General features: G+C 61.3%; 1 protein-coding gene across 3 annotated transcripts in view; it reads right to left on the minus strand.

Moving 5' to 3' along the window:
* Positions 1-22,292, minus strand: part of SRRM3 (serine/arginine repetitive matrix 3) — a 30,652-nt gene extending 8,360 nt beyond the window's left edge. Inside the window, exons 1-11 of one of the 3 annotated variants that reach the window (XM_030027317.2) lie at positions 22,103-22,292; positions 13,680-13,937; positions 10,355-10,456; positions 6,480-6,614; positions 6,279-6,359; positions 5,838-5,867; positions 5,357-5,425; positions 5,024-5,059; positions 4,214-4,264; positions 4,005-4,109; positions 3,222-3,393 (exon numbers count right to left, since the gene is read on the minus strand). In XM_030027317.2, coding sequence (XP_029883177.1) covers positions 3,222-3,393; positions 4,005-4,109; positions 4,214-4,264; positions 5,024-5,059; positions 5,357-5,425; positions 5,838-5,867; positions 6,279-6,359; positions 6,480-6,614; positions 10,355-10,456; positions 13,680-13,903 — 1,005 coding nt within the window. In that variant the 5' untranslated portion in view covers positions 13,904-13,937; positions 22,103-22,292. Of the gene's footprint in view, positions 1-3,221; positions 3,394-4,004; positions 4,110-4,213; positions 4,265-5,023; positions 5,060-5,356; positions 5,426-5,837; positions 5,868-6,278; positions 6,360-6,479; positions 6,615-10,354; positions 10,457-13,679; positions 13,938-15,744; positions 15,794-22,092 lie in introns of those variants that run through there. The other 2 variants (XM_030027316.2, XM_030027315.2) reach the window with 2 other exon arrangements.
* Positions 22,293-24,292: the final 2,000 nt, after the last annotated feature.

A 24,292-nucleotide genomic window follows, 5' to 3' on the forward strand; every position in this document is an offset into this window, starting at 1 on the left:
CACACATCTCCCCCCAGTTTCTCATTTCTCACCCCATCCACCCACCCCAAAACCCCCTGTGCCCAGGATCTGCTGCTGCTCCCACCCGTGGGCTCTGGCCGCTGCCCCTATTTCTCACTAATTATGTTCGCCTTCGTTACCCAGCCCCTAAGGGGGGACTCAAATGGAGCAGCCGTACTCGGCCCCTGGATGGAAACGAACACAAATTCAGAGGGCTGAAAGACACAGAAATGCATTCTACCGACAGCACGAGGAGACGGGGAAGAGAAAAGGGAGGAAGAAAGAAAAAAATATTACGTGGACAGGGCAAAAAAATATAAATAAAGAACGTAAGAGAAGAGCATGGCTTTGCAGCTAACTGGGGAAAACCATACAAATCAAAAAAAATTATATATAGCCACCAAAAAGAGACAAAATGAAAGAGAGAGAGAGAAGGAGAGTGAGAAAGAAAGAGAGTCAGAAAGAAAGAGAAAATAACATTAAATCAAGCTACGGTGCTTTTCAACAGGCTCATCTGCAGAAGTGAACGTGCAGAGGTGGACGAAATACCTACCTTTGCAATTGGCAGTGACAGGAATGCGATAATAAAAAAAGAAAACAATAATCTCCACATTTGGAGGGCAGAATGGGAAAAAGACAAGGACTCTTTAGTACGGCGATCCAGACCCCTCGGCTAATCCCGTTTGCTTTGCTTAGAATTTTTTAAATTATTTTTAAAATTGGTCTCGTTAGCTTTTTTTTTTTTTTTTTTTTTTTTTAATTTTTCTTTTTTTAAATGGAAAGGCTGTGGCTGGCCGCCGAGCGGGTGGCCGCGGGGGGTTTGCTGGCTGGTGTCTGTAACCCGGCTGCGTTTTGGTCTTAAAAAGTCGCTATATAACATGGCAAAGTCCCGGATAACATGCAGGGAAGGCGATGGATGGAGGTGGGACACGGCGAGGGTTGTCGGGTTGTGTTGGCCCAAAGAAAACCGAAGAGAAAGAGGAGGCCGGAGGCTGCGTGTGGGCGAGGAGAGACCCGGGAGGAAGGCTGGGGAAGGTAGCAGGGATGGATGGAGACGGGACCGGGTATTTAAAAGGGAAGGCAACGCCGCGCAGCGCCCCGGGGCACCCCTTCTTCCCAGCGGCTCTGGGGGTGCTGGGGGGGGGGGGCACGGCTCACCCAGGCGATGGGCTGAGTCCGGAGCATTTGGGGGGTCTGCAGGAGGCTGGGGGGGGGGGCAGGTCCCAAGGATGCTCAGCACCCATCCTGCCAGGATACAGGATGTGGGCGCTTGGGCGCGGGATGGCCGCGGGGTACTTGGCTTGGGGTGGGAGTTGGATAACCCAGCACCCAACGGCCTCATCCTGCAACCGTGGAGGAAAACCACCCCCATGGCAGCAGGATCCGGCCGCCAGCTGAGGCGATGGGGCAGTAGCCAATTCAAGGAGGCAAAGGGCGATTCGCTCCATGATATCGAAGCGAGCCTGCTACCTTTGCGGTGTAGAGCTGCTTGGCTCTCTTCCCTTTTAAATTCCTTGTTCAAAATATAGAAAATGGAAATACAATGTTCAGCGGTTGTAAATATTTAGAAAACACATCTGCTTTTTTTTTTTTTTTCTCTTCTCCACATTAACACACACAAAAGCAAAAAATTCTAGAACAACACGACGACGACGGGGAGGGGGGAAATAAGAGAGATATATATCGTTTGCATTTCTGTACATCACAAGGGAAAAGAAAAGAAATCATGAGAAAGGAAACTAAAACAAGGGGGCGGGGGAAAAAAGCACGTTTCATTGCCCTTCCCTCCCCCTCGTCCCTGCTTCTGCTGAGCAAGAAATGGAAGTGTATATTACCGTTTGGGTTTTTTTCAAATGGGAGGCTAAAGAAAAACACAGATGGGATTAAAAAGAAAAAAAAAATAAAAAATAGAAACCAGAGAGAGAAAGGAGAGAGAGAGAGAAAGAGAGAGAAAGTTGTCGGAGAAAAGTCCCGCTGGTGCCAGGGAGCCAAGGGAGCTCGGCGGTCTGGGCGATGTTGGGTGCTGGGGGTGGTGGGCAGGGGGGAGAACGGGGCGAGCCGGGTGCCTGGGCGGGCGGTGGGCAGCTCCTCGGCACCCGAACCCCCCCACACCCCAGCCAAAACCACAGGAAAGAAGAAAGCAGAGAGGTGCCCCGAGAGGTGGGCAGGGTGCTGGGTGCTGCTGGGGGGGTGCTGGGTGCTGGGCTGGGGCTGGGGAGCCGGGGAGGGCGAAGGGGATGTGAATATGGGGGGGGGGGGCACTCCTGGCCCTGTTTTCTGGGGTGCCCCTGGCCCCGCAGGCGTTGGGGTGTCAGCACTGGGTGCTGCCAGCCCGGGAGCATCCCCGCAGCACCTCGCCCATGGGAATAAAGTCCCCTGGGGCGAGGGGGGACTTGTGTGCCCCCCATTAGTGGGGTCCCCCAGCACGCTGCCTTCACTCAACCCTGCCTCCAGCCCCCCGCTAGGCGAAGCAGGCTCCTCGCCACGCCGGCACTGGTTAAACTGGGGCTGGGACCCTGGTCCTGCTGCGTTAGGGCTTTGCCCCACTCAGAGTGGGAGCAGCCCCCCAAGCTTCACCAGGACCCCCGGGGTGCCGAGGCAGAGCCGGGGACACTTAGCCCCAGTGTCACCCATCACGGGGACCTTGAGTTCCTAAAAGATGAGCACCCAGCACCAAACCCCTTCCAAACCCTACCCTGGCCCAGACTGGGTGCTGGGGTCCTGAGCGCTGGTGCTGGCACCCGGGTGCTGGGGGAGGGTTGGGGCTGGCGGGGAATTGAGAATTTTCCAGCTTTACCCATTTCTTGGGTGTCTGAGCAAAATCCACTCCCAGGGAGGTGCTGAGCCCGGTGGTGACCCTGGCAGGTGACACTGGCCTGCCAAGCCATCGTCCCTGGGGGGGGTGACATCTGCAGAGCGATGTGTGGCTTTGGGGGAGGGATGACCTGTTGGCTGCCCCGATACCTGCCCCAAGGTGATGGGCTGGCTCCCCCAGGGAGACTGCGCACCCAGCGGAAGGTTGATGGGTGCTGGGGGGGGGGGGGGGGGGGGGGCAGGGGGTGCAGCCTGCACCCCGCATCTCCCCCGTGTGCCCCAGCCGGGCAAGGGGGGAGCCGAGCGAGCGGGGAAGGAGGGGAGAGGAGAGCCAGGGTGGGGGGGGGGGGGCCTGCGGAGGGAGGAGGGGAGGGAAGCGAACGGTGATCCAAGAAAAGCCTACGTACATCCGAGGGCTCCGGAAGCGGGGCGCCGTGGCTGTGGCGGCCATTCTGGGCGCTGCCCTTGTGCCCGTTCTGGTGCGGCGAGGCCGAGCGGCGGGGAGAGGGGGAGGACGGGCTGCGGCTGGAACGGGCGCTGCTGCCCTTGGGGCCGTCCTGCCGGCGCTTGGGGCTTAGCCTGCGGGGCACCGCACCGTGAGCCGCCGGCATCCCCCCTGCCCCGAGCCCAGGACGGCATCGCCCTTCGCCTGGCGCCGGCAGAGCTGCTGGCTGCAAGCCCGGGCTGAGATGGCGGGGCAGGCTTTGCCGAAGCAAGAAACGGGGTGAAAATTGGTGGTTTGTGCTTTCTCTGGTTCAAATTTGATACCCCGTCTGGGCGCCCCGTTCCCAAACCCCTCCCAGAGGTGCTGCAGCACCGTCCTGCTCCCCTCCATCCCCCTGAGGGCCCCCATCCCAGGGACACCTCTGCCACCCGCCTCCCCGTCCTCCATCCCCAAGGGTCCCCATCACGGGGACACCTCTGCCACCCACCTCCCTGCCCTCCATCACGCAAGGGTCCCCATCACAGGGACGTCTCTGCCACCTGCCTCCCCGTCCTCCATCCCCAAGGGTCCCCATCACGGGGACACCTCTGCCACCCACCTCCCTGCCCTCCATCACGCAAGGGTCCCCATCACAGGGACGTCTCTGCCGCCTGCCTCCCTGCCCTCTACCCCGCAAGGATCCCCATCATGGAAGCTGGGGGGGGGCTGCTGGCGGTGGGGACAGGGGGTCCCGAGTTGTCCCTACCTGCCAGGGGATTTGGAGCCGCTGTCGTCGGAGGAGAGCGAGGCGCTGTGGGAGCTGCAGGAGCTGCGCCGGTGCGAGCGCCAGGCCGGGGACTCGCTGCGGGACCTGCGGAGAGGGTGCCCGGAGGGCCGAGGGGCAGGCTGAGCCGCCATGGGAGGGCAAATAGGGGGGCACATAGCCCCACTCCCCCCGCCATCCCGGCCCCTCACCTCTTGCGCTCTTTGTTTTTCTCTTTCCGTTTGTTCTTGGGGCTTCGGGACCTGCAGGAAGAGCCGAAAGCTGCAGAGACAGGAGCGGGGGCAGCACTCGGGGGGGCTTCCCTGGCCCCCCCAGAGCCACCGAGGCTGCGGGAGGAGTGATGGGGAGGACCTGCCTGGAGCTGGGCTCCACCGAGCTTCAAACCACAGTGGGGTTCCCAGCTGGTTTTGGGGGGACCGCGGGGGCCATGTGCTGCTCGGCGAGGCCAGGTGGGAGGGGGCGGCAGTGGGAAAGGGGGGACCGGCTCTGCTCGGCATCCACAGGGCTCGGGTCCGTTATCACCCGGCCGCTTGCCTTGCCCCGCGTCAGCCCCCCTGTCCACCCAGGCACTCTTTGCCTGTTTTTTACTTCTTTCACCCTAAAATAGCGATGCTGGCAGAGGGTATCTGCAGAGCAGGGCAACAGCCAGTGTTCGCCCTGGCCACAGCTGCCAGGTGTCACCCCTTCTCCCACGTAGGACATTCAGGGCCGCGTGGGACCCCACAGTCACCCAGGGTGGCCCTGTGCCACCTCCAAGGGTGGGGGACGCCCAGCAGTGTCTGGCCATGGGGTGAGGGGGACACTCACCAGGCAAGAGACGGACGGACAGACGGCAGGGTGATGGCAGCCCACGCTCACACCCACCGCGCCCGACGGGCCCGTCCCCACGGGCAGAGGGGATGGGGACAGCAGGAGGGCAGGGGACAGCGTGTCCCCGATGGGGGAAGGTGGCAGCCAGCGCTGGTGGCAGTGGGGTGGCTCCCAGAAGCCGTCACTCTCACCTGTGTCTTCTCTTCTTCCGCGACCCCGACTCAGACCTGAGGGATGAAGAGGAGGCAGAGATGAAGGGGACACGCTGAGCTGGCCGGCGGGGAGCAAAGGCCGGGCAGCCCCAGGGCGTGGGGACAAGGGCAGCGGGGTGGCCCTGAGATGGGCTGCTGGATGAGGCAGGTGACAGCTGCTGTGAGGAGGTGATGGCCCATCAAGAGCCACCAGCATCCACCCCTGTCCATGCCTCCATCCCACCCCAGCCCAAGGGCCTGGGCAGCCACCAACCAGCCCCGCTGTCCCCAACCAGCCCCGCTGTCCCCAGCTTGACGTGGTGTCCCTCCTACCTGTCGCGTCTGTGTTTCTTTCCAGTCTTCTTTTTCTTTTCCTTGCGGATGGGTGAAGAGCTGTCACAGCTGGGGGGGTGGAAAGTGGGTGCCCTTGAGGAGGGAGCAAGGGACTCCCCAGCCCTATCCCCATGGCCCAGGGGAGTCCCATCCCACTGTCCCTCGGCACCCCGCTTCCCCTGGACCACCCATGGGATGCATGAACATCGCACGGAAGTTATTTCCTGGGGGGGATTTGGGGTGGGGGATAGAAAGGGGCTTTTGGCAGAAGGGCTCTGGCCTCCTTGGGTGCCGGAGTGCCCGAATCCCGCTGTGTCCCATTGCCACCTCGTGGGCTCCACAGCCTCCAGCAGGAGATGGGGTGGCCAATTCCGGCTGGGATTTCAGAGCGGGACAGTGGGTGGTGGAGGCCAGCCCATGCCCGGTGGCCTTGCATGCCCGGAGGGGACCCCGCAGCCCACCCAGCCCGGTGGGCACTCACCTGCGCTCCGAGCCGGGTTTCCTCTTTTTGCTGCCATGGGGAAGGCAGAGAAGAAAGGGACATTAGGGACAGCATCCTGCCCGGGCGGCCAGTGCTAACCGGGGAGGGGACCAGCGCATAGATGGAGCCAGACCCTTCAGGGAGCCAAATCCTGCCCGGTGCTGTGCCCTGCAGCAGCTGGCTCCTTCCCAGCATGGACCGGGCAAGGTCCCACCAGTGCATGCAGTTGGGTGGGCTGGTGGTACATCCCCCAGCGCTGTGCGTGTGCACACACACGTGTGTGTTGCACCATCGGTGCATGCAGGTGCGTTGCACCTCTTGAGGGTGCACTGCCCCCCAGAGCAGGGTGACTTGCCTCACCGGAGCCTGGGGAAGGGCTGAGCTGGGAGGAGAGCTGCCGTCCCAGGAGAGGGGACAGCGCGGGGACAGCTGGGGACTCACCGGCTCCGGCGGTGACCCGATTTCTTTTTCTTTTTCTTCTTGGGTGGAGGAGAGGCAGAGCTGCTCGAGCGTCTTTTCAGCCTGTGGGAGAAAGCAGACAGGGTTGGGGGAAGAAGGGACTGCCCCCTGGCTACTATGTCCCCCCACGGGGACCTTGTGCACACCCGCTCCCCAAAATCCCCGCTGCGGGTCTGGCTGGACCTGTACTCGCGGTGGCCGCTGTCCTCGCGGTAGCACTCAGCTGAGCAGTCGCACTGCAGCAGGCAGTCCTCGCCGTAGTCAGGGTACTCCACCGTGTACTCCTCGTCGTCTGCCCCGTGGTGGTTTTCTATCACGCTGCCGAAGGAGGAAGCACAGGATTAATTCGGGGCTCCCCGTTCCCCATCTCCCACCAGAGCTGCTGGGGGGAAGCCTGGGGCAGCCCCGGTGCAGCTACAGGAGCTGGGGGACATCCTCTCCGTCACAGCATCCCCAGGGGACCTTGGTCACGTCACTCGAGATCCACATGCGGCAAAGCCTTGCGATGGGGGTCTTCTTGGAGTCTTCCTGGGACTCCTGTCCCTGCAGAAATCCCCACCGGGCTGGCACAGGGACACCGTGGGTCTCGAGCCACCATCTCCCCACAGGGTCGAGCCTTGGCATCATTCAGAGCCCCTTTTGGGATTGCCCAAGTGCCGGGGCTGAGCGGTGGGCTGGGGTCAGCCCAGGTAGGCGGCAGGGCAGGATTAGGGCAAGAGGAGCTGGCAGGAGGCTCGGGGGATTCAGGCGATTATCCACCCGCTGGCGGGAGCTGCCCAGGATGATCCAAGCTTTGAGCCCAGCACCCCAGCGTGCCACCGGCTCGGCACTGGAGCTTCAGGTAGGTGATGTCCCCGCCGGGCCAGGTGAGGTGGGGTGGGGGGACATCAAGCCTGGAGCCATCAGGGTCTCCCCTCCCTCCTGAGTGACTCCGTCAGCATTAATTTTTCCCGCTGCCATGGAAACCAGCAGGAGGTTGCCATTGACTACCAGGGCTGCGGGCAGGGCTTGGCAGAGGCCTGGCAGCTGGACCCGGCAGGCAGGAGGGACCCAGGAGTCCCTGCCCAGCCTCTCCCTGCTGTCCCCCACCTCCCCGGTCCTCCTGAGCCATCGGCCCCAGGAGCAGCATCAAACCCCACCGGGAGCCTCTCATTTGTTCTTGGGGGACGTGAGACATCTCACCCCGGGAGGGATGCGGCCATCCAGGTGCTCTGGAGGGAACCGTAAGGGATGGGGCTGTGCCTGGAGGGTGCCCGACATCGCACCAGGAACTTGCTTCCCAAGGGAGCTTTGCCCTCGGAAACCTGACGTGGGCTCCTCCACCCTTCCCAGCCCGGAGGCGTGAGGCCGGGGATGCTGGTGGAGAAGCGTAGCCCCCACGGCACCAGTCCCTTGGCAGCCCAGCCAGTGCCTCCGGCTGAGCAAAGGGAAGCTCCCAGTCCCGGACGGCAGATCCAAGAGCAGCACGTGTTGGCATCCCTGGCCACAGGCAGGCCCTGGGCTGTTTAACCCAATTAAAAATGGTTTGGACCAAAACTACAAGCGAGGCATCCTCCTCCTGACTGCAGACGATCGCTCAAGCGGGTCTCAGGCTCCCTTCTGCACCACAGCCATGGATTTCTGGGTCCTCTCCAAGTGACTCCTGCTTTGGCCATGCCCCAAGGGCAGAAACAGCCTTTCAACCACCACCCAACCGTGGGAAGGGGGAGAAAAGAGGAAGAGAGAGGAGCGAGCACGGATAATTCCCTGTTGGACTCTGCTCGGTGAGCGGGCAGCGCTCCACGCCAGAGCCTGCTGCCAGCATCTCACCCATTAGCTGTGCTCAGTGGCTCAAGACGGGCTTGTGCTGCCCCAATTATCCCTCCCCGCCCGGCACACGCTCGCGTTTGTTTTTAATCCCACCAGCCTGTCCATCAAGCAGTTACTCCTTGGGGACTGGGCTGTATCGCCGGGCTGTGCACGCACAGAGACGGGAGCTGGAAGAGCGCAGAGAGCAAGCCAGGGACTCAGGTGGTCACGGCTCTGCTCGGTGCCTCAGTTTCCCCTGGGGAGTTTTGCAGATGATGCTGAGCTTTCGCATCTGCTTTGAAATGAGACCAGCTGGTTCAGAATCATAGTCCTGGCAGCCAACAACGGAGCTATAAAAGTCCAGAGAGGTGCTGGAGCAGGATCAGCCCATGAGATGTTTTGTTGAGTACTCTCCCAGCTACTACAAGGGCTGGGGCTCTTTATTTAAAGTTTATTTAACTCCCTTGTCCAGCCTCTTCAACCAGTGCAGACCTTTTGCACCCAGAACATCCTTTGGCAGGGATTTCAGCAGCTCAGGTCCCTACTGCTTGAAAAGCCACCTCCTTTGGACCTGGCTCTTACCAGCCTCCTCCAAGCGCCGCCGGCTTTGCTCTCCTCCGAGCAATCCTTTGCTTTGAGACTGCTCCTTCCAGCTCAGCACTATTATTTATAGCCCCTGGGCTAATCTTTAATGATTACCCTTTGTTTTTCAAAAGCAAGCCCGCAAAGGTGACAGCTAGGGCTGCCTTAAGGGTAACCTTAATGCACCTTCGGCTTCCCTGTGTGCTCATTACAGCGCCAGCCCTAACGAGTCTGCCTGGGAAGATGCCCTGGAGATGACGCATGCCCCCATGGGCAAAGGCCACTTGTTAACACGTCAGGCTTGATGCTCGGTGACCTGGGCAGGTTGGTTTTCCCCATGCCTTGTTTTTTCCTGCCTGGAGGAGGACCCTGAATGCTTCGTGCTGCCCCAGGACCGTGCACCCCATCCTGGGCTGGGCACAGCCGAGCCGTGTCCCTCCCTGCCTGGCGTGCCGGCAGAGCAGTGGGAGGAAGGCTCTCCCCGCCGCCACGGCTTCCCTGCCTCCCCCCTCGCCCTGATTTCCTGACCCTAATGAAGCATTAATATTCAGTGAACCTGCAGCATCTATTCCTGTCCCAAGTGACCTGGTTTCCAGGCTGATGGATGGTGCGCGCCAGGCCAGCCACACTGCCTGGGCCATTAAGCATCGTGCAGATAAATCATCATCGAGCCAGGGCGGACCCTCGCGAGGCTGGGGACAGTCCTGCGCGGGGCAGGAGGAGCAACTGGCACGTCTCCAGCAGGAGCTGGGCTGCTTTGGACACCTAACCTGAGCCCCAAGCCCCCCGGGGCAGAAGCAGCCCCCAGGGACCAGGCAGTGTGAGGAACAATTAGGATACAGAGGCACAGGGCAGGAGCTCCTTGGAGAAGCTTCTTCCATAGGGCTCCTTGGGGTCACACCAGCCTGACTGACAGAGGCACAGGCTCTGGGTCTACCCAGGTGAGAAGCAGGCTCGAGCTCTGCCTATCCAGCCTGGGCCCCTTGCAACAGAAAATACTATTAATTATTATTATTATTGCTAACACGAATGTTTCTAGGGTTACAGAACAGCAGCCAACCTGCCAAACCATTGCCAGCCAAGCTGAGTTAGCTCAGCTTCACACCCGGAGACAGGAGGACTATTCTGCATCACGGAGTTAAAAGCAACGACTGGAAACCGGTGCCCTCGCCTGGCTGGAGGCAGAAGCTGCGATTTCAGCCCCGGGGAGAACAGGAGAGGTGATCCAAAGAGGCAGGAGCAGGCAGAGGTGAGGCACAGCAAACCTGCGGCTTGGTCTCTGCCACTGGCTGGTGGGGTGAGCCAAGCGTTGAGACCTTCTGCACTTCAGTTTCATCATCTGTGACAGAAGCATTGCAATGCTGGCCTCTCTGTACAGCACCCTGAGGTCTCCGAAAGACCAGCACAGGACAGCCTCTAACCTCTCCAGAGGTAGGATACTGCCTCAGAGAGGCAAACCCTGCCTCCAACCAACCAACCGACTGACCAACCAACCAACCAATCATCCATCCATCCAACCCTATGTACACTCTCTATGTCCATCCATCTATCCAACCATCCCTATATATACCCTCTCTGTATCAACCCATCCACCCATTGATACTCGGGGGCAACCTGGGACGTGCCTCTCTGGAATGAGAGGTGGGCAGGACGCACAGACGGGCCGGACTCGGAGCTGCCTCACTTACATTTGGCGCCCATGCTGGTCCTCCCTGGTGAGCACGCCTTCCTTCTCCATCAGCATTTGGCGAAATGTCCCCACTTTCTGACGGATCTCCTCTTCGGAGTACCTGGATGGGCAAAGATGCAGTCAGGGTTGCCGTGGCTGGTACGTGGGCTCCCCAGGAACCTGCTGAGGACCTCCATACCTTTGGAAGCGACATGTGGCCCAAGGGGCCGGTCAGAAGGAGAGGTGGCATGGTGACAGTCATCAGGGCCTGGAGGAGAGCAGGTCCCTCTGCTTGGTCCCCTGCCACCGCCCTCCACGCCCTCCTCTCTCCTGTCTGCCCTTCCCAGCAGTGCTTGGCAGAGGAAGGGACATCAGGAAGGGGTAAAAGAAGAGGATGACCGTGAAGTTGCCATTCCCCCCTACCGCCCCAGGTTTTGGGGCACAACCCCACCAAACCCTCCCCAGCAGTGCCAGCATCGGAGCCGGTGATGCCGGGGTTCGCGCCTGGTGCCTCTGTCCCATCACGAGCCTCCCTCGCTCATCCCCGCGCCGCACCGGGCCCCAGCAGCCGAGCCAGCTCTGCGCTAACGCCGAACGCTGACTCAGGCCGCTGCAGGGTTATTAACGAGAGACACTAATCACTTTGTCCCTGGCATCTGAGAACAGCCGCGGCAAACCACTGCGCTCCAGCCATCCCCAAGGTGTCCCCAGGGAGGGACGGGTGACAGCCCTGAGCGGGCGGTCCTGTGCCGCATCCCGCGGCTGCACAAGGGCACCCGAGCATCTCCCTCGACCAAAAACATCCAAACGGAGGGATGCGGTGGAGGGACCCGCGGTGGTCTCAGCATCATCCCTGGGGACAGGGCAAAGGGACCACCACCATGTCACCACCACACTGCCACCCTGGGAGGGAAGGGGTTGGACTCTGCGTGCGTTCCTGTCATCGCCCACATCATCTACAGAGGCTGCTCGTGGACCTATCCTCGCTGTCACATTCCATCGGCATCGCCACTAATGAGCCCAGAAAACTGGGTGTCACATCCTGGCCGAGCCCTGCGGTCCCCGAGGACGGCACCTGGCAGAGCCCGTGCTGGGGACGGCGATGCCCCTTGCAGTGCCGTGGGTGCCCCGGATGCCTTTGGGTGCGCTGGGTGCAGAGGGCCATGTGGCAGCACCCACCCCCACTGTGGTGCCCATGAAGGGGAACAGCGAGGAAAGGGGAATTAATATTAACGAGCTCATTTGCACTGAAAGGCTCTCATTAATTCCCCAGCCAGCCAGGACTCCCGTGCAGGAGGAGGGCTGCTAACCAGGCACCGAGGCAGCCTGGCTTCTTCCCCTCACCTTGCACCCCGCCTGGGCACGGGGGACCCAAAAATAGGGCAACACCCCCAAATGCTGCTTGCACTGTACCCTGGATGGTGGTGCAGCTAGCTGGGCAGGGTGCGGCCATCCTGCAAGGATAGAGCTGCCGGCCCCGGCCATCCCATGGACATCAGCCGGCTAGCGGCAGCTGGAAGATGTCTGCCTGAGAAAATGAGCATTTGCCGCAGCATATTACAAATGCGGCCGATGCTCTCGGAGAGGGGACACGAGGCCAAACAGGAGGTGACAGATGGGCCACCACGGCTGGGCTGTTAGCAAATCTGTGGGGGGCAAGGCCAAGGCGAGGAACCCCCCCACACCCAGCAATCCTGTGATGGCGGCAGGAGCACCCCACCAGCCCCTTCCCTCCCGCAACCCCTGGCGCTGCTTATAACCCCAGCGGAGGGATTTTGGGTTTCCATTTAACACATAGAATGGGTTTGGGAAAGAAAGAAAAATTGCTGACGCTTCTTTTCTGGACAAGAAATCCAGCCTGCAGGCAGGGAATAAAGCAGGCAGCCCGGAGCGAGCAGCAGCCTTATACAGCACAGGCAGGAGGAGCCATCCATGTTTAAGGAAACAAGGGAGTGCTTAAATCCCCACAAAACCTCCTCTGCTGTCGCACCCGTTCATCCCAGGGGCCCTGCCCTTGCCAATAATTCCCCCGAGGCCGTGGCCAGGATGCGGCCCCCTGCCCAGGCAGAAACCTCAGGGTTGCAAAGCGTTTCCCGTGTAACCCCCCCAGAAAGCGCCTGTGCGGAGGGGAAGAGCAGGCGGCGGATTAACCAGGTTGACCAAGATTATTACTGTAATTATATTATCATTTTGGTGTATCACCATCATCATCGTTATTAATAGCCTTAATAATAGCAAAGGCAATTATAGCAATAACAACAATACCGATTGCAATATTGCTATTACCCATCGCAGTAATGATACTACTAGTAGTAAGATCCCTAGTAGGGCGCGGGAACCCGACAGGAGGCTCTGGGCTCCCCAAGGCGCCAGGTCAGCCTTATTTATTTCCATAACGACAAATTAGGCACAATCATTATTCCAGTCTGTGTGAGACAATTTAATTCTAGGTCACGCTTGCGCTCTTAATGAAAGCCTTGGCGAAGCCTTCCCTCAATCCATTTTCCTTCTCCCCAGCTGATACCAGTCCCCATCTACCCACGTGTGCCGAAGAATTTGCTCCATCCATCAGGTTTTAGCGAGCTGTCAGGGGGATCGGGCTGTTCAGCTGGTGCCGGAGCTACGGGACAGCCGGCAGCATGGCCATGGGTCCGGCGAGGATGGGGGTCTCCTCGCTGGCCCCCCAGCCCCTCCTGCCCACCCAGGCAGGGATGCTCTCCAGCCCTCGGGTTTTCCCCTGGCCATTTGCTTCCCCAGGGGAGAGCAAAGGCTGGGGAGCAGCTCGCAGTGCCCAGCCAGGGGCACGGCAGGATGAGGGGGATCCTCTCACCCCAAAACTGGGGGCAGAGAAGGAAGGCAGGACAAACTGAAGCACCAAAACAGCCTCGCCTGGGACTAAACCCCAACTCTCCTTCATCTCCCCAACATGAGAGACAGAGACAGACCACCTCCCACCCCAGGCGTGCGGGGCACGGGCTGGGTGGCACTGACGGTTTGCATGACCATGAGCAACTCGCTCCTCCTTCCCGCCTTGGCTTTCCTGGCACGACAAGCTAAGAACCCAGATTTCCGAGCGGAGGGGCCAAAGTGAGCCTCCAACATGGGTGTGGATGCACTCCTAGGTCTGCATTTCTGGGAGGCATTTAGCTTCACAAACCAACTCACTAGCCCCCCCCAAAGCTGTCTGATTGACCCAAAAGTGGATTTACTTCCAACTGGAGACATTTGCCAAATCAAGGTACTTTTTAGAGAGGAAAAAGGGGGAGAACAAGGTGCAAATGGGTCAAAAGGATGCCAAGCCATGGGGTCCATCTCCAGTCCAGCCCGGATCCCCCACCACTCACCCTTGCTCCTCCATCATCTCCTGCAGCTCCATGCACTTCAGCTCCACCCGCCGCTTGCGCTCGTGGTCCAGGATTTCCCGGTGAGCCTTCTTCACCAGGCTGGGCTCCACCAGACGCACCTCCTCCTCGCCCTTGTGCCATGTCCCCGAGGCGCCGGGCTGCGAGAAGCCGTTGGAGGCTTCCTGGGGCGAAGGCACATCGGCCCCGTTGTTGTAGAGAGCCATGCTGGCGTGGGCGGCCTCGCCGACAGCAGCGCCTGGGAGGGAGAGAAAGAGTTGGGGGTCAGTGCCTGCCTCGGTTTCCTTCTCAGCCCGCGATGGCGGGGGGACCCTGCCGGGACCTGAAGGCAAAATTTGTCTCAAAAGATGTGCAGGCACAGCAGGTTGATGGGAATGGCGACTGAGGGATCTGGGTCTTCTGCCAGCGCCCTTCCTGCTCCCTGCCTCAGGTTCCCCATCTGCAAAGCAAGGCTGGGGCTATTCCCATCACCATGCCACGAGGGCTGGCTCTTGGGAAAGAGAGGACGATGCTCTGTGTCAGCCTTGTAGTGGGGAAAGCCTGGCAAAGTGTGGGTCTGCGGGACTGAGCGCCGTACAGTAGCAGTGGGACAGGCAGGCAGGGGTCCCTCTGAGTCCCACGGACCCTGCTGTCAGCCGGCGCAGGTTTGGAGCAGGGACGGGCATCCATCCTCACAGCCCTCTGGGGACACCCCTGGGCACTGTCCCCATCCAGCAAGGGTCTGCACCCAAAGACCTCAGATATCCCCTTGCATCCCCCAGCTGCACTGGCCGGTGAGGATGCAGCAGTGGGACATCTCGATGTCTGGCCCAGCCAGCAAACGCCTGCCGATGCCCTCTGGCGATGGCCTGGCACCCTCTGGCAATGGCCCAGTGCTGGCTGCAAGGGGACATGAGGGTCCCCACCGGCTGTTGCCCGCCTGCCTTCTCCCTGCTCTTTCACCCTCACGTGTCCCTGCCTCCTTCCTCCGCCACCACAGTCAACGTGTCCTCACTTGGCTCCAAAAATAACCCCTCGGAAGAGGACAACTGTTCCCGAGCGGCACTGCCGCGCTGAGGCTCCGGCTGATGCTTCCCGAGCCTGGGGGAGAAGATGCCCCCAAATCTCCTGGATCAACCAGACAGACACAACCCCATCTCAGCGACCTCAGGCCATCGGCGCACGGCTGAGCACCCATTCCTCGCTCTCCCCATCCCGCGATGCCCCAGCTCCTCCGCGCAAAGCACCAGCCCTCTCCTCAGCATGGGATGCTCCCACTGGAGATCCACTGCCTTAATTACCAGCGGCAGCCAGGCTGCAGAGACATTGCCTGGGCTTTACTGGGGACTCCCACAAAAGCTTCTCCTGCAAAGTCCTACACAAAGAGAAATGATTGGGGGTGAAGGCAAAGCACCCTCCCTCGCTCTCCAAGCCAGCTTTGGGCTCAGAGACGCAGCTCTTGTCAGCAGCCACTTCTCTGGGGTGTTTCCATCCCAGGACCCTGCCAGAGAGCTTTTCCAAGGACGGGTATTGCCTGCACATCGTTGCCTACATGGGAAGCAGCCAACCCTTGCCCAGGGTGTCTGACACATGCTGCCCAAGGAGGACAGGGCCACATGCTGGCCCAGGGAAGGCTGACCACGGGCATGAAGGCAGGACAGACGGACCACAGACTGATCTGCACCGTTTCGAGCCCAGGGAGGGCTCGCCGCTCCCGCTGTGCTGTTCCAGCGGGATGCCAGGTGGTTTGGAGCTTCCCATGGCTGTGCCAGGTGGGACAGAGCCAGGGTAGGAATGCAGATCGCCCGTGAGAGGCTTCGAGGATGTTTCTCTGCTGTTTGGGGAGAGAAAAAGCCTCACAGCCCTCCCTGGGGTGGCAGAGGTCCCAGCCCGGCGGGAAGTCATCTCCCACCCTGCAGCATCCCCAAGGGACATCCCCGGCTTTCCCGCTGCCACCGGCTGCCCCACACACTCATTTATCTCCTGACGAGCCTGCCCAGGGAGGACGGCAGCTGACTGCTTAATTACAAGGCTTTTTTTTTTTTCCCTTTTTTTTCCCCATTATTACCGTGCAGAGAGGAGCCAGCAGCCTTTATTTCCATGGAGGCACAGAGAAACGGGCAGCGGGAGATGCTGCCAGTGGAGCAGGAGCCAGCCGGGGCTCTGCAACCCTGGATGCTTGGCCCTGTTAGAGCAACCGGAGGATCCCTCAGTCCCCCCTTGCCTGCAGCAGGCAGATCAGCACCCACATTTTGAGCCCCATGACACCCTGCAGTACGGAGCTGCCCAGGGGGGCCCTCTGACCCAAGCCCCCTCCATGTCCCAGGGTGGCCCCAGGCCAGAGATGAGAGAGATGCTGCAGAAAAACCTGGCTTGAGGGCTCCTCTTCCTCTTTCTCCCATCAGGGCATGAAGCCAAAAACCAGGAAGGAAATTTGGGAATGGGGGAAGCTCCCCACTGGGAAACCTTCACCCACGGAGAGGCTCGGGGAAGGAGAGCGGGAAGCAGAGGATGCTTTCCACAGCAGCTTCTGCTTGCTTTTCCCCAGCGGGAATTAATTTTATCCTGAGCCCAGCAGTGGGTAAATTCATTGCTGCGAAACCTTGAGAGCTGGGATATACAGCTGGGCAGGTAGACAGAGAAGCATGTGAGATAAACCAGCAGCTGGATGCGTACCTGTGGGTAAGGGCTGCGTGGTGGGGGAGGCATGCAGATCCCGCTGGGAAATGTTCCCTGCCTCCGTAAAAAGGATGTGGTTGGAGATATTCCCCTTGCACCCGAGGCCAGGCAGGTGGAACTGGCCCGGGGATGGACACTGCACTGTGTCCCGGTGTCCCCTCAGCAGTGAGCAATATCCACTGTGAGAACTGATACCAGCCACCCTGCCTCAGCCACAGCACGGGCAGGAAAACAAAGGAAGAGAAAAACCACCTGCAGACCCTCTCCAGCTATCAATAGCAAATCTGGGCCACAGGCAAAAGCCCTGGGTGGGAAATGGAGCCAGTCCTACATCTCTGGTGACACTGGGGACAAGGCACCGGGGCAGAAGGAGCCCATGTCCCCCAGGCTGGGTCTGTGCCCTCCCTGTCCCCAAAGGAGACCCCCAGCGATGCCCTGCAAAGGGGCAGCCCTGCCTCTGCAAGGGACAGCTTGGGGACACAGGGTGGCCGTCACCACCACAACCTCCATCCGTCGGCCACTACGCGGGGACCACCTGGCTCTGCCAGTTCGCACCAGCACCAAACCCGTCAGCGAAGGCAGCACGGCCCTGACCGAACAACAGCGGCTTCCTGCCTGGCTCAGCGCTACCCCCGATAATAAAGACGATGGTTAAATATTTCATTATCTGCAGTAATTACCCACAAATCGTCAAGCACTGGCAGCCCGCTGCCCGGCCACCTCGCCGAGCGGGAGAGGAGGTGTCCTGGGGCGAGTGCTGCGCCGTGTCCCTGCGGGCTCCTAAAGGCTGCAGGATGCGGCTGGGAACAGGCGCTGGCATCCGTCCCCACCACCCAAATCCCCTTAGTGCCACCCAGGAGGGCTCAAAGCCCCCAGCACCATGGGCTGGAGCTGCTGGGAAAACTCCCACGCAAATCCCTCTCTTCCCGTTTTGCCAAGCCGTTCACCCACGTGTTTTGGGATCCCGATCTTCCCTGCTGGCGCTCCACATGCCACCCTGGGGCTTGGGGAGGTCAAAACAGCTTTTCAGCTCGAAGGCACATTCTGCCACCTGGATTAGAGCTTTTGAAAATGTTCAGAGCTGCCTCATCCTCATCCCCATCCTCCATCCTCCATTCTCATCCTCTATCACCATCCTCATCCCTATTCTCCATCCTCCTCTTCATCCCCATCCTCCACCTCCATCCTCCATCTTCATCCTCCACCTCCACCCTCCATCCGCATGCCTTACCCCAAGCACAGGGACAAGCCCGGCACGCCAGGTCTCTTCCTCCCTTCCCAGCCGTGCTGAATCGTACCCAGGGTGCGGAGGACCCGGGCACCAGTATTGCCAGCCTGGTGGAGGCTGGGACAGACAGAAGGACAGACACACCGCACTGTGCCCCTGACACACAGCCAGGGCAGGCTCCGCCAGCTCGGGGTGCAAGGACCAGCCTCGCCATCCTGCTGGGCTCTGGGGCTGCTGGTTTCCAGCCAAACTTTGAACTGAGCTCCCTCCCTGCGGGCTGGGATCCCCCAGAGCCTGATGGGGTGGCCCTGGCATGCAGCCGTCCCCGTGTCCCAGCCCTGGGGCTGTCCAGCCTGGGCTTTGAAGGGAAACTCAGGGGTTCGGGAGCTCCAGCCCAAAGGGAAAGAAGAAAACAAGGAAAACGAGCAAAACAAGCGTTATTTCACCAAACTGCTTTTGCCCTTCTATTTTCCAGCCCAGAAACAACCCCCTTCCCAGCTGACTCTGCTCAAATCCCCCCACGGGTGCCGCTGGGCTCCCCGGCCATGCCCACAGCACCCCGGGCACGGGGCTGTGCTGGAGGCAGCTGCCCGTCACTCCTGCCCGCTGCCGCCGCAGGGCCCTGCCGCGCCGTAATGCGGCTGAAACCGCTTTCCCGGCGGGAGCGGGGATGGCAGCGGGGGGCTGGCGGTGCCTGGATGCTCTCCCAGCATCTCCCCCTCGGCAGGGAAAGGCAGCGGTGGTGCCTGGGCATCCTCCCCCCCCCGCCCTCGGCACTAATTAAAGCCGCCTCCGGCCGGTACTCGATTAATTCTCGCCACATCCAGCTGCACCAGCCAGGGCGACGGCGAGCACCCGTGTGCCGGGGATGCGGGCACGGGATGCGGGCGGTGAGCCCGGGATAGCGGCTCCCTGGACCACTCGTGTGCCGAGCGTGCCAGAGCTCAGTCTCAACAAGCAGGGGACAACCCAGCCAAGGCGAGGACCCTCCAGCCCCACCGGAGACGGTGAGAGGAGTGACCCCCGTGGTTCTCCTGCCCGCCAGGGTCTCATCAGGGCACACCACCACCTACCAAAATCATAACCCTGTCCCTGAAGCATTTACAGCCCTGTCCCAGCCTGCTCCCTGCCTGTGCCATGGGGACGGCTGGGAGAAGGGCTTTTTTTTTTGCAACACAAAAAAATGCAAGAAAATCACAGCAAGGCAGCCGGCCTCCTCTAAACACCTGGCCAGAATTACAAGGAGGAAAAGTCCAGGGTTGCTGCTGTTAATTGGGCCGACCTTCTCCGGAGCTGCCTTTCTCCAGCCCCCGAGTGCCAAAAACCATGAGTCAGACCTCCAAGAAGGAGAAAAAAAAGGCAAAATTGGCTTTAAAAGTGTAGCTGGCCTCTAACAGTTAGCACTGCCTCCCAGCCCCGAGCCGGCAAGGATCCTGCCCGTGGGAAGGGGCAGCAGGAGGGGGTTGCTTACACCCATCCCAGCCCCTCCATCCCTATTTCCCCAAGTGCAGAGCATCCTTTCCTCTAGCTGCCCGACCAAAATTTGACGCTTCGCGGACTTTAAAGCAATTAATAAAGAATATACGGATGCTGGCTGGGGGAGGTCATGAGCTGGGCGAGGGCTCACTGCTGCTTGTGCATACCTACGTCTGTGCACATATATATATATATATTTTAAATAGATGAGGAGGCTGGTGGAGAAGCTAAACAGTTGCTAAGCAACCAGGCTCCTTCCCGGCTTGGGGATGTAGGGATGGGGGAGCCAGGGGTGGGGACCGGTCCCCCCCATCGGACGGGCACCGCACAGGGGTGTGGGTAGCAGAGATCTATCAGCTCCCCTGGGAGACGGTCTGGAGAAAAGGGCTTGATGGAGAGTGAGGAGCCAGGCTTTGCTCCTGTCCTCAAAACACTGCAGCTGAAGCCCCCCCAGCCTGAACCCCTTTGGTTGCTGGGGGATGCCAAGCGACCCCTTTCCCAGCTCCGGCTGGAGGAGAGCTGATGGGAAGGGGGTCACACCATGATGGGGACCAGCCCCAGGAGACCCCGGGAGCCCCACAGTGATCCCATTCCTGATCCAGGGATGAGGGAAAGGAGGAGAAACACATCAAGTGACGGCAGCAAACCCCCCCCTGTGCTGAGCTGAGACCCCCAGCCCCGTGTCCACCCCAGCCACGCTCTCCTCAACCCCTTGGGGCCACCGCAGCCACCAGCAGCTCCTCGTTGGTGGCCAAGGGGCTCACAGGCAGCCCCAAAAGGCAGGGCTTGGGTACTCCCTGCCCTGCCAGACCTTCCCCAACCAGGAGTTGCTTAAATAATGGGTGAGGATGGAGGGGGGGAACAGCCAGCCCCCCAGGTTTTGCATCCTTACGACCATTTGCTTTGCTGGGCACAGAGTCAGGAGGAGGCACAGGCAGCCCTGCGGCCCATCACCACTTCTGAGGAGGGGGGGAATAATAATAATAAATGCAATTATTGAGCACACGGAGGAGCAGGGGGGGATGACTGTCACAATGGGGTCACCTTCCCCAATGGGGACACAATCCCAGCAAATGACCCCCGGGGCAGAGCGCTGTAGGTGTGGGGGGGGGCATGGCTAGCGCAGGGGGAGCGTCCAGCCGGGGATCCCCCCTCCCCGTGGCTGGCTGGGCGGTTGTGTAACGGGAGGAGCTATTCCGGGGTTTGAGCACATTATATAAGCCACGGGCCACCTGGCCAGGGAAAACGGGAGCTGGGAGACAGGGAGGAGGAGGAGGAGGAAGGGCTTTTGGGATAGGGGACCCCCACAGCCGGCAGACCCTCAGCAGCCGGGTCTAAACCCATGGGGTGACCTGCACCCCGCAGGCACCCCCTGCCCAGAGATGTGGGGTGGGCACCCTCTGCTCCTCCCCCCCAGCAGCCCTGGTGACCCGCTGCCATGTGTCCACCCACAGCTGGATCCAGCCCCCGGGGCAGAAGACCCTTTGCCTGGGGGAAAATCACCATTTCCTTGGCATCAGGGACAAAACCAAGCAAGACCCCTGCACCCCTCCGCCTCCCTGGCAAAGCCCCCCGCTCACCACCCCCAACTGCAACCAAGGACAGATGGGTCCCCTAAAACCTGCCCAACTTCTGGCTCCGAAAGCCCCCGCCTCTCCCTGCACATGTTGCCAGGATGAGTCCCTGGAGCAGGGAGAGGCAGGCGGGATGCAGGGGGTGGCATCGCATGAGGTCGCGCTGGCAGAGGGGGATGGAGCAAGGATGTTGTGTATTTGGACACAAACACTATGCACTCCTGTCCCCAAAATCCCCCCCGCTGGGGGTGTCCCCATGGTCCTGACAGAGACGAACGCACATGCCAGGGCAGGGAGACCAGCTGGGGCACGAGCACCTGCACTCTGTGAAATGGTCTTGGGTGTTTGCCATCAGCCTGAGACACCCCCAAACTCTGGCAGCCCCCAAGTGACCCCCCCTGCAGCAGCAGGAGCGCAGACAAGCCAAGAAAGATCCACAGTCTGAAATCTCTGCTCCGGAGGGGATGAATGAACCCACATCCCCTGAAAGCTGCCTGCTCCCCACCAGCCGTGGCCCGACCCCTCGCCACCAGACATGGCACAGCCCGGCCGTCCCTGGGGATAAACCTCCCAAACCTGGGAAGGCGAAGCACAAAACGCTCCCGAAAGAGAATCCAGCGAGCCGCCGCTCAGGCTCCCCCGGCTGCCAAGCCTTGCCCCTCTCCTTCCCCCGCGCAACACCCGCAGGGTTTGAAATCTCACCAGCCAAACCCGGAGCTGCAGAGCCCCCCTCGCCGGCATGGCTCGGGGGTCGGTGCAGCAGAGAGAGGGGCTTGGGGGCCTTTAGCTCAGCCTCATCTCCCACCCGCACCCCACAAGGTGCCAGCGTCTGCTGGGGGCTCGTCGCCGTCCCGTCCTTCCCAGCCCCGCGGTGGGAGCCTAAAAGGGGTGGCTCGCTGCCCCATCCCGGCCTGTATCCCCACAGCACTGGGGAGAGGGAAGCGGGGTGCCCCCCAGCCAGCCCCCCTGCGCCGGCGAGCACCCGACACATCCACATCCCCGGAGGGACCCTCTGTGCCCCAAAAACCATCTCACCTCCAGGCTCCTCGCCCCATCCGCAACCCCAGGAGCATCAAACCCGGGGGATGCCCCTGCCGCCCAGCACCCCGGCCCCAGCCGCCCCCAGCACCCCCAGGAGCACCGCACCCCTCGCTCAGCCCTGCCGTCCGCATCCCCTTTGGGGACCCCAATTCCCTGCCCCCCCGAGGAGCAGCGTAACCCCCCCCCCCGTCCCCATCCCTTCGGGGTCCTCAGCCCCCCTTTCCCCCGGGGAGCATCACAGCCCCCCCATCCCTCGGGGATCCCCAGCCCCCTGCACCTCTCAGCCCCCCCACCCGAGTCCAGTGGGGTCCCACTGCCCCCCCCAACCCCCCCCCGACCCCTTCTCCCCCCGCCTCGGGCCTCCCCCGCCCCCCCCCGCCCGCCAGCCAGGCCCGGGCCCGGCCGCGCCGCGCCTCACCTCGCCCCGCCGCCCCGCCGGGCCCGACCCGGCCCGGAGCCGCCGCCGCCGGCCGCTGCCTGCGCCGTCCCGCTGGGCCCGGCCCCGCTCGGCCCCGCTCGGCTCGGTTCGGTCCCGCTCGGCCCGGCCCGGCCCGGCCCGGCCCCTCCCGGCGCGGCTCCCGGCTCGGCGAGCGCGGCCCCTCCTGAAGTGCTGGACAGCTCCGCGACACAGAGCCGCCCGCCGCGCCAGCGCGCCGCCGGTATCTCACAGCGCCGCCTGCCGGGCGGAGGGCCCGCCGGCAACCCCCGGGCCGCCCGCACCGCCCCCCCCCCCCCCTTCCCCCGTATCCCCCCCGGGCACCCACGGGAGGCACCTACACCCCCATCTTGTCGTACAGCCCTCCGGCCCCCGTCCCACAGCACCCCGTAACTGTCCCCAGTGCTCCCCCCCGCCTTCCTCCCCACGTCTCACCACCCACGTGCACCCCCAAGCCCCCCCCCCAGCCCACCCCCACGCCCTCCCCGGGCCCCAAAGCTTCACTTCGGGCTACAGCGCCGAACACCAGCCACTGAGGCCACTGCCCCCGCCAAGCTGCTCACACCTGGGGGGGGGCAAGTGCCAGAAAATCCCCCATCCTGTATCCCACCCTGTATCCCATCCCATCCTGTACCCCACCCTGTATCCTATTCCATCCCATATCCCACCCTGTATTCATCCCATCCCATCCCATCCTGTACCCCACCCTGTAACCTATTCCATCCCATATCCCACCCTGTATTCATCCCATCCCATCCCATCCTGTACCCCACCCTGTATCCTATTCCATCCCATATCCCACCCTGTATTCATCCCATCCCATCCCATCCTGTACCCCATCCCATCCTCTATCCCACCCTGTACCCTATTCCATCCCATATCCCACCCTGTATTCATCCCATCCCATCCCATATCCCACTCTGTATCCCATCCCATCCCATCCTGTACCCCACCCTGTATCCTATTCCATCCCATATCCCACCCTGTATTCATCCCATCCCATCTCATCCTGTACCCCACCCTGTATCCCATCCCATCCTGTATCCTATTCCATCCCATATCCCACCCTGTATTCATCCCATCCCATCCTGTATCCCACTTTATGTCCCATCCCAACACATAGCCCATCCCATCCCATATCCCATCCCGTATCCCATCCCACACCTTAACCTCCTCACCATGATGCCCCACCTCACCCCCAGTGCCAGCCCAGCCCTGCCCATCGCTTCCCCATTCCCGGCTGATTTACCAGTGCGGCCTCGGACCACCTGGGGCACCCCCATCCCGGCGGGTTCGGGGGGATTCGAGCTGGCTGGGGGGGCTGGGGTGATGCAGGACATGCCAGGTCCCCGCTGGGGACATTGCCCAGCGCTGCGGCACAGGGGATGAGTCGGTGTTAACGAGTCCGTAATTAATTCTCATTTCCTTCAGCGACGCTGAGCACTCGCCCTCCTTGCAGGCCAGGAAGCGGTGAAACTGGGGAGTGGGAAAGCTCCCAGTACAACCAGTGCAACTCACTCTGGTCCCAGTTAGCCTGGTGATGAGCGGCAGCGTGGCAGGATCCGGCTTGAGGAGGAGAGCTCAGCTGGGATACAAGGAGGGAGCGGGGTGGCTGTGAAAAGAGAAGATGCATTGAAAAATCCCCAAAATGGCCAAAAAAAGAGAGCGAGCCCCTGCGGCAGCGCTGAACCGGCCTTGCGATGGTTGGGGCCACCCTCAGCCCCCCAAAATGTCCCTGTACCATGTGGTCCTGGTGGGTGTTAGGGTACCCAAACCTCCCCAAAACCCCACACCATGCTCATGGGGAGGGATGGGGTACCCAAACCACCCCAAAGCCACCCTCTGTGGTCGTGCTGAGGGTATAGGTGCCCAAACCACCCTGAAACCACCCCGGCTGCTCTGCCAGGGCCCCAGCCAGGGACACCATATGTCCCCCCAGTGCCCTCCCCCTGCCCCGTGCCTCAGTTTTCCCTGGGGTTACATGTCCCTCCTTAATTTGGCTGCTCGGTTCCAGGCAGAGAGCTAACAAAGGCACCCGGGTGTCGCTCCACAGTGGGTTTGGCCTCGGAGCGGGGATTTGGGGAGGGAGCTGCAGCGGGGAGGGGGAGCCAGAGCTGGGGTTTAAGGGGGGGCTTTTGGGGAAAGCCCAGGCTGGAGAGACCTGTGTGGGTGGGGATGTCTC

This window comes from Aquila chrysaetos, chromosome 10 (assembly GCF_900496995.4).
Source record: "Aquila chrysaetos chrysaetos chromosome 10, bAquChr1.4, whole genome shotgun sequence".
Lineage (NCBI taxonomy): Eukaryota > Metazoa > Chordata > Aves > Accipitriformes > Accipitridae > Aquila > Aquila chrysaetos.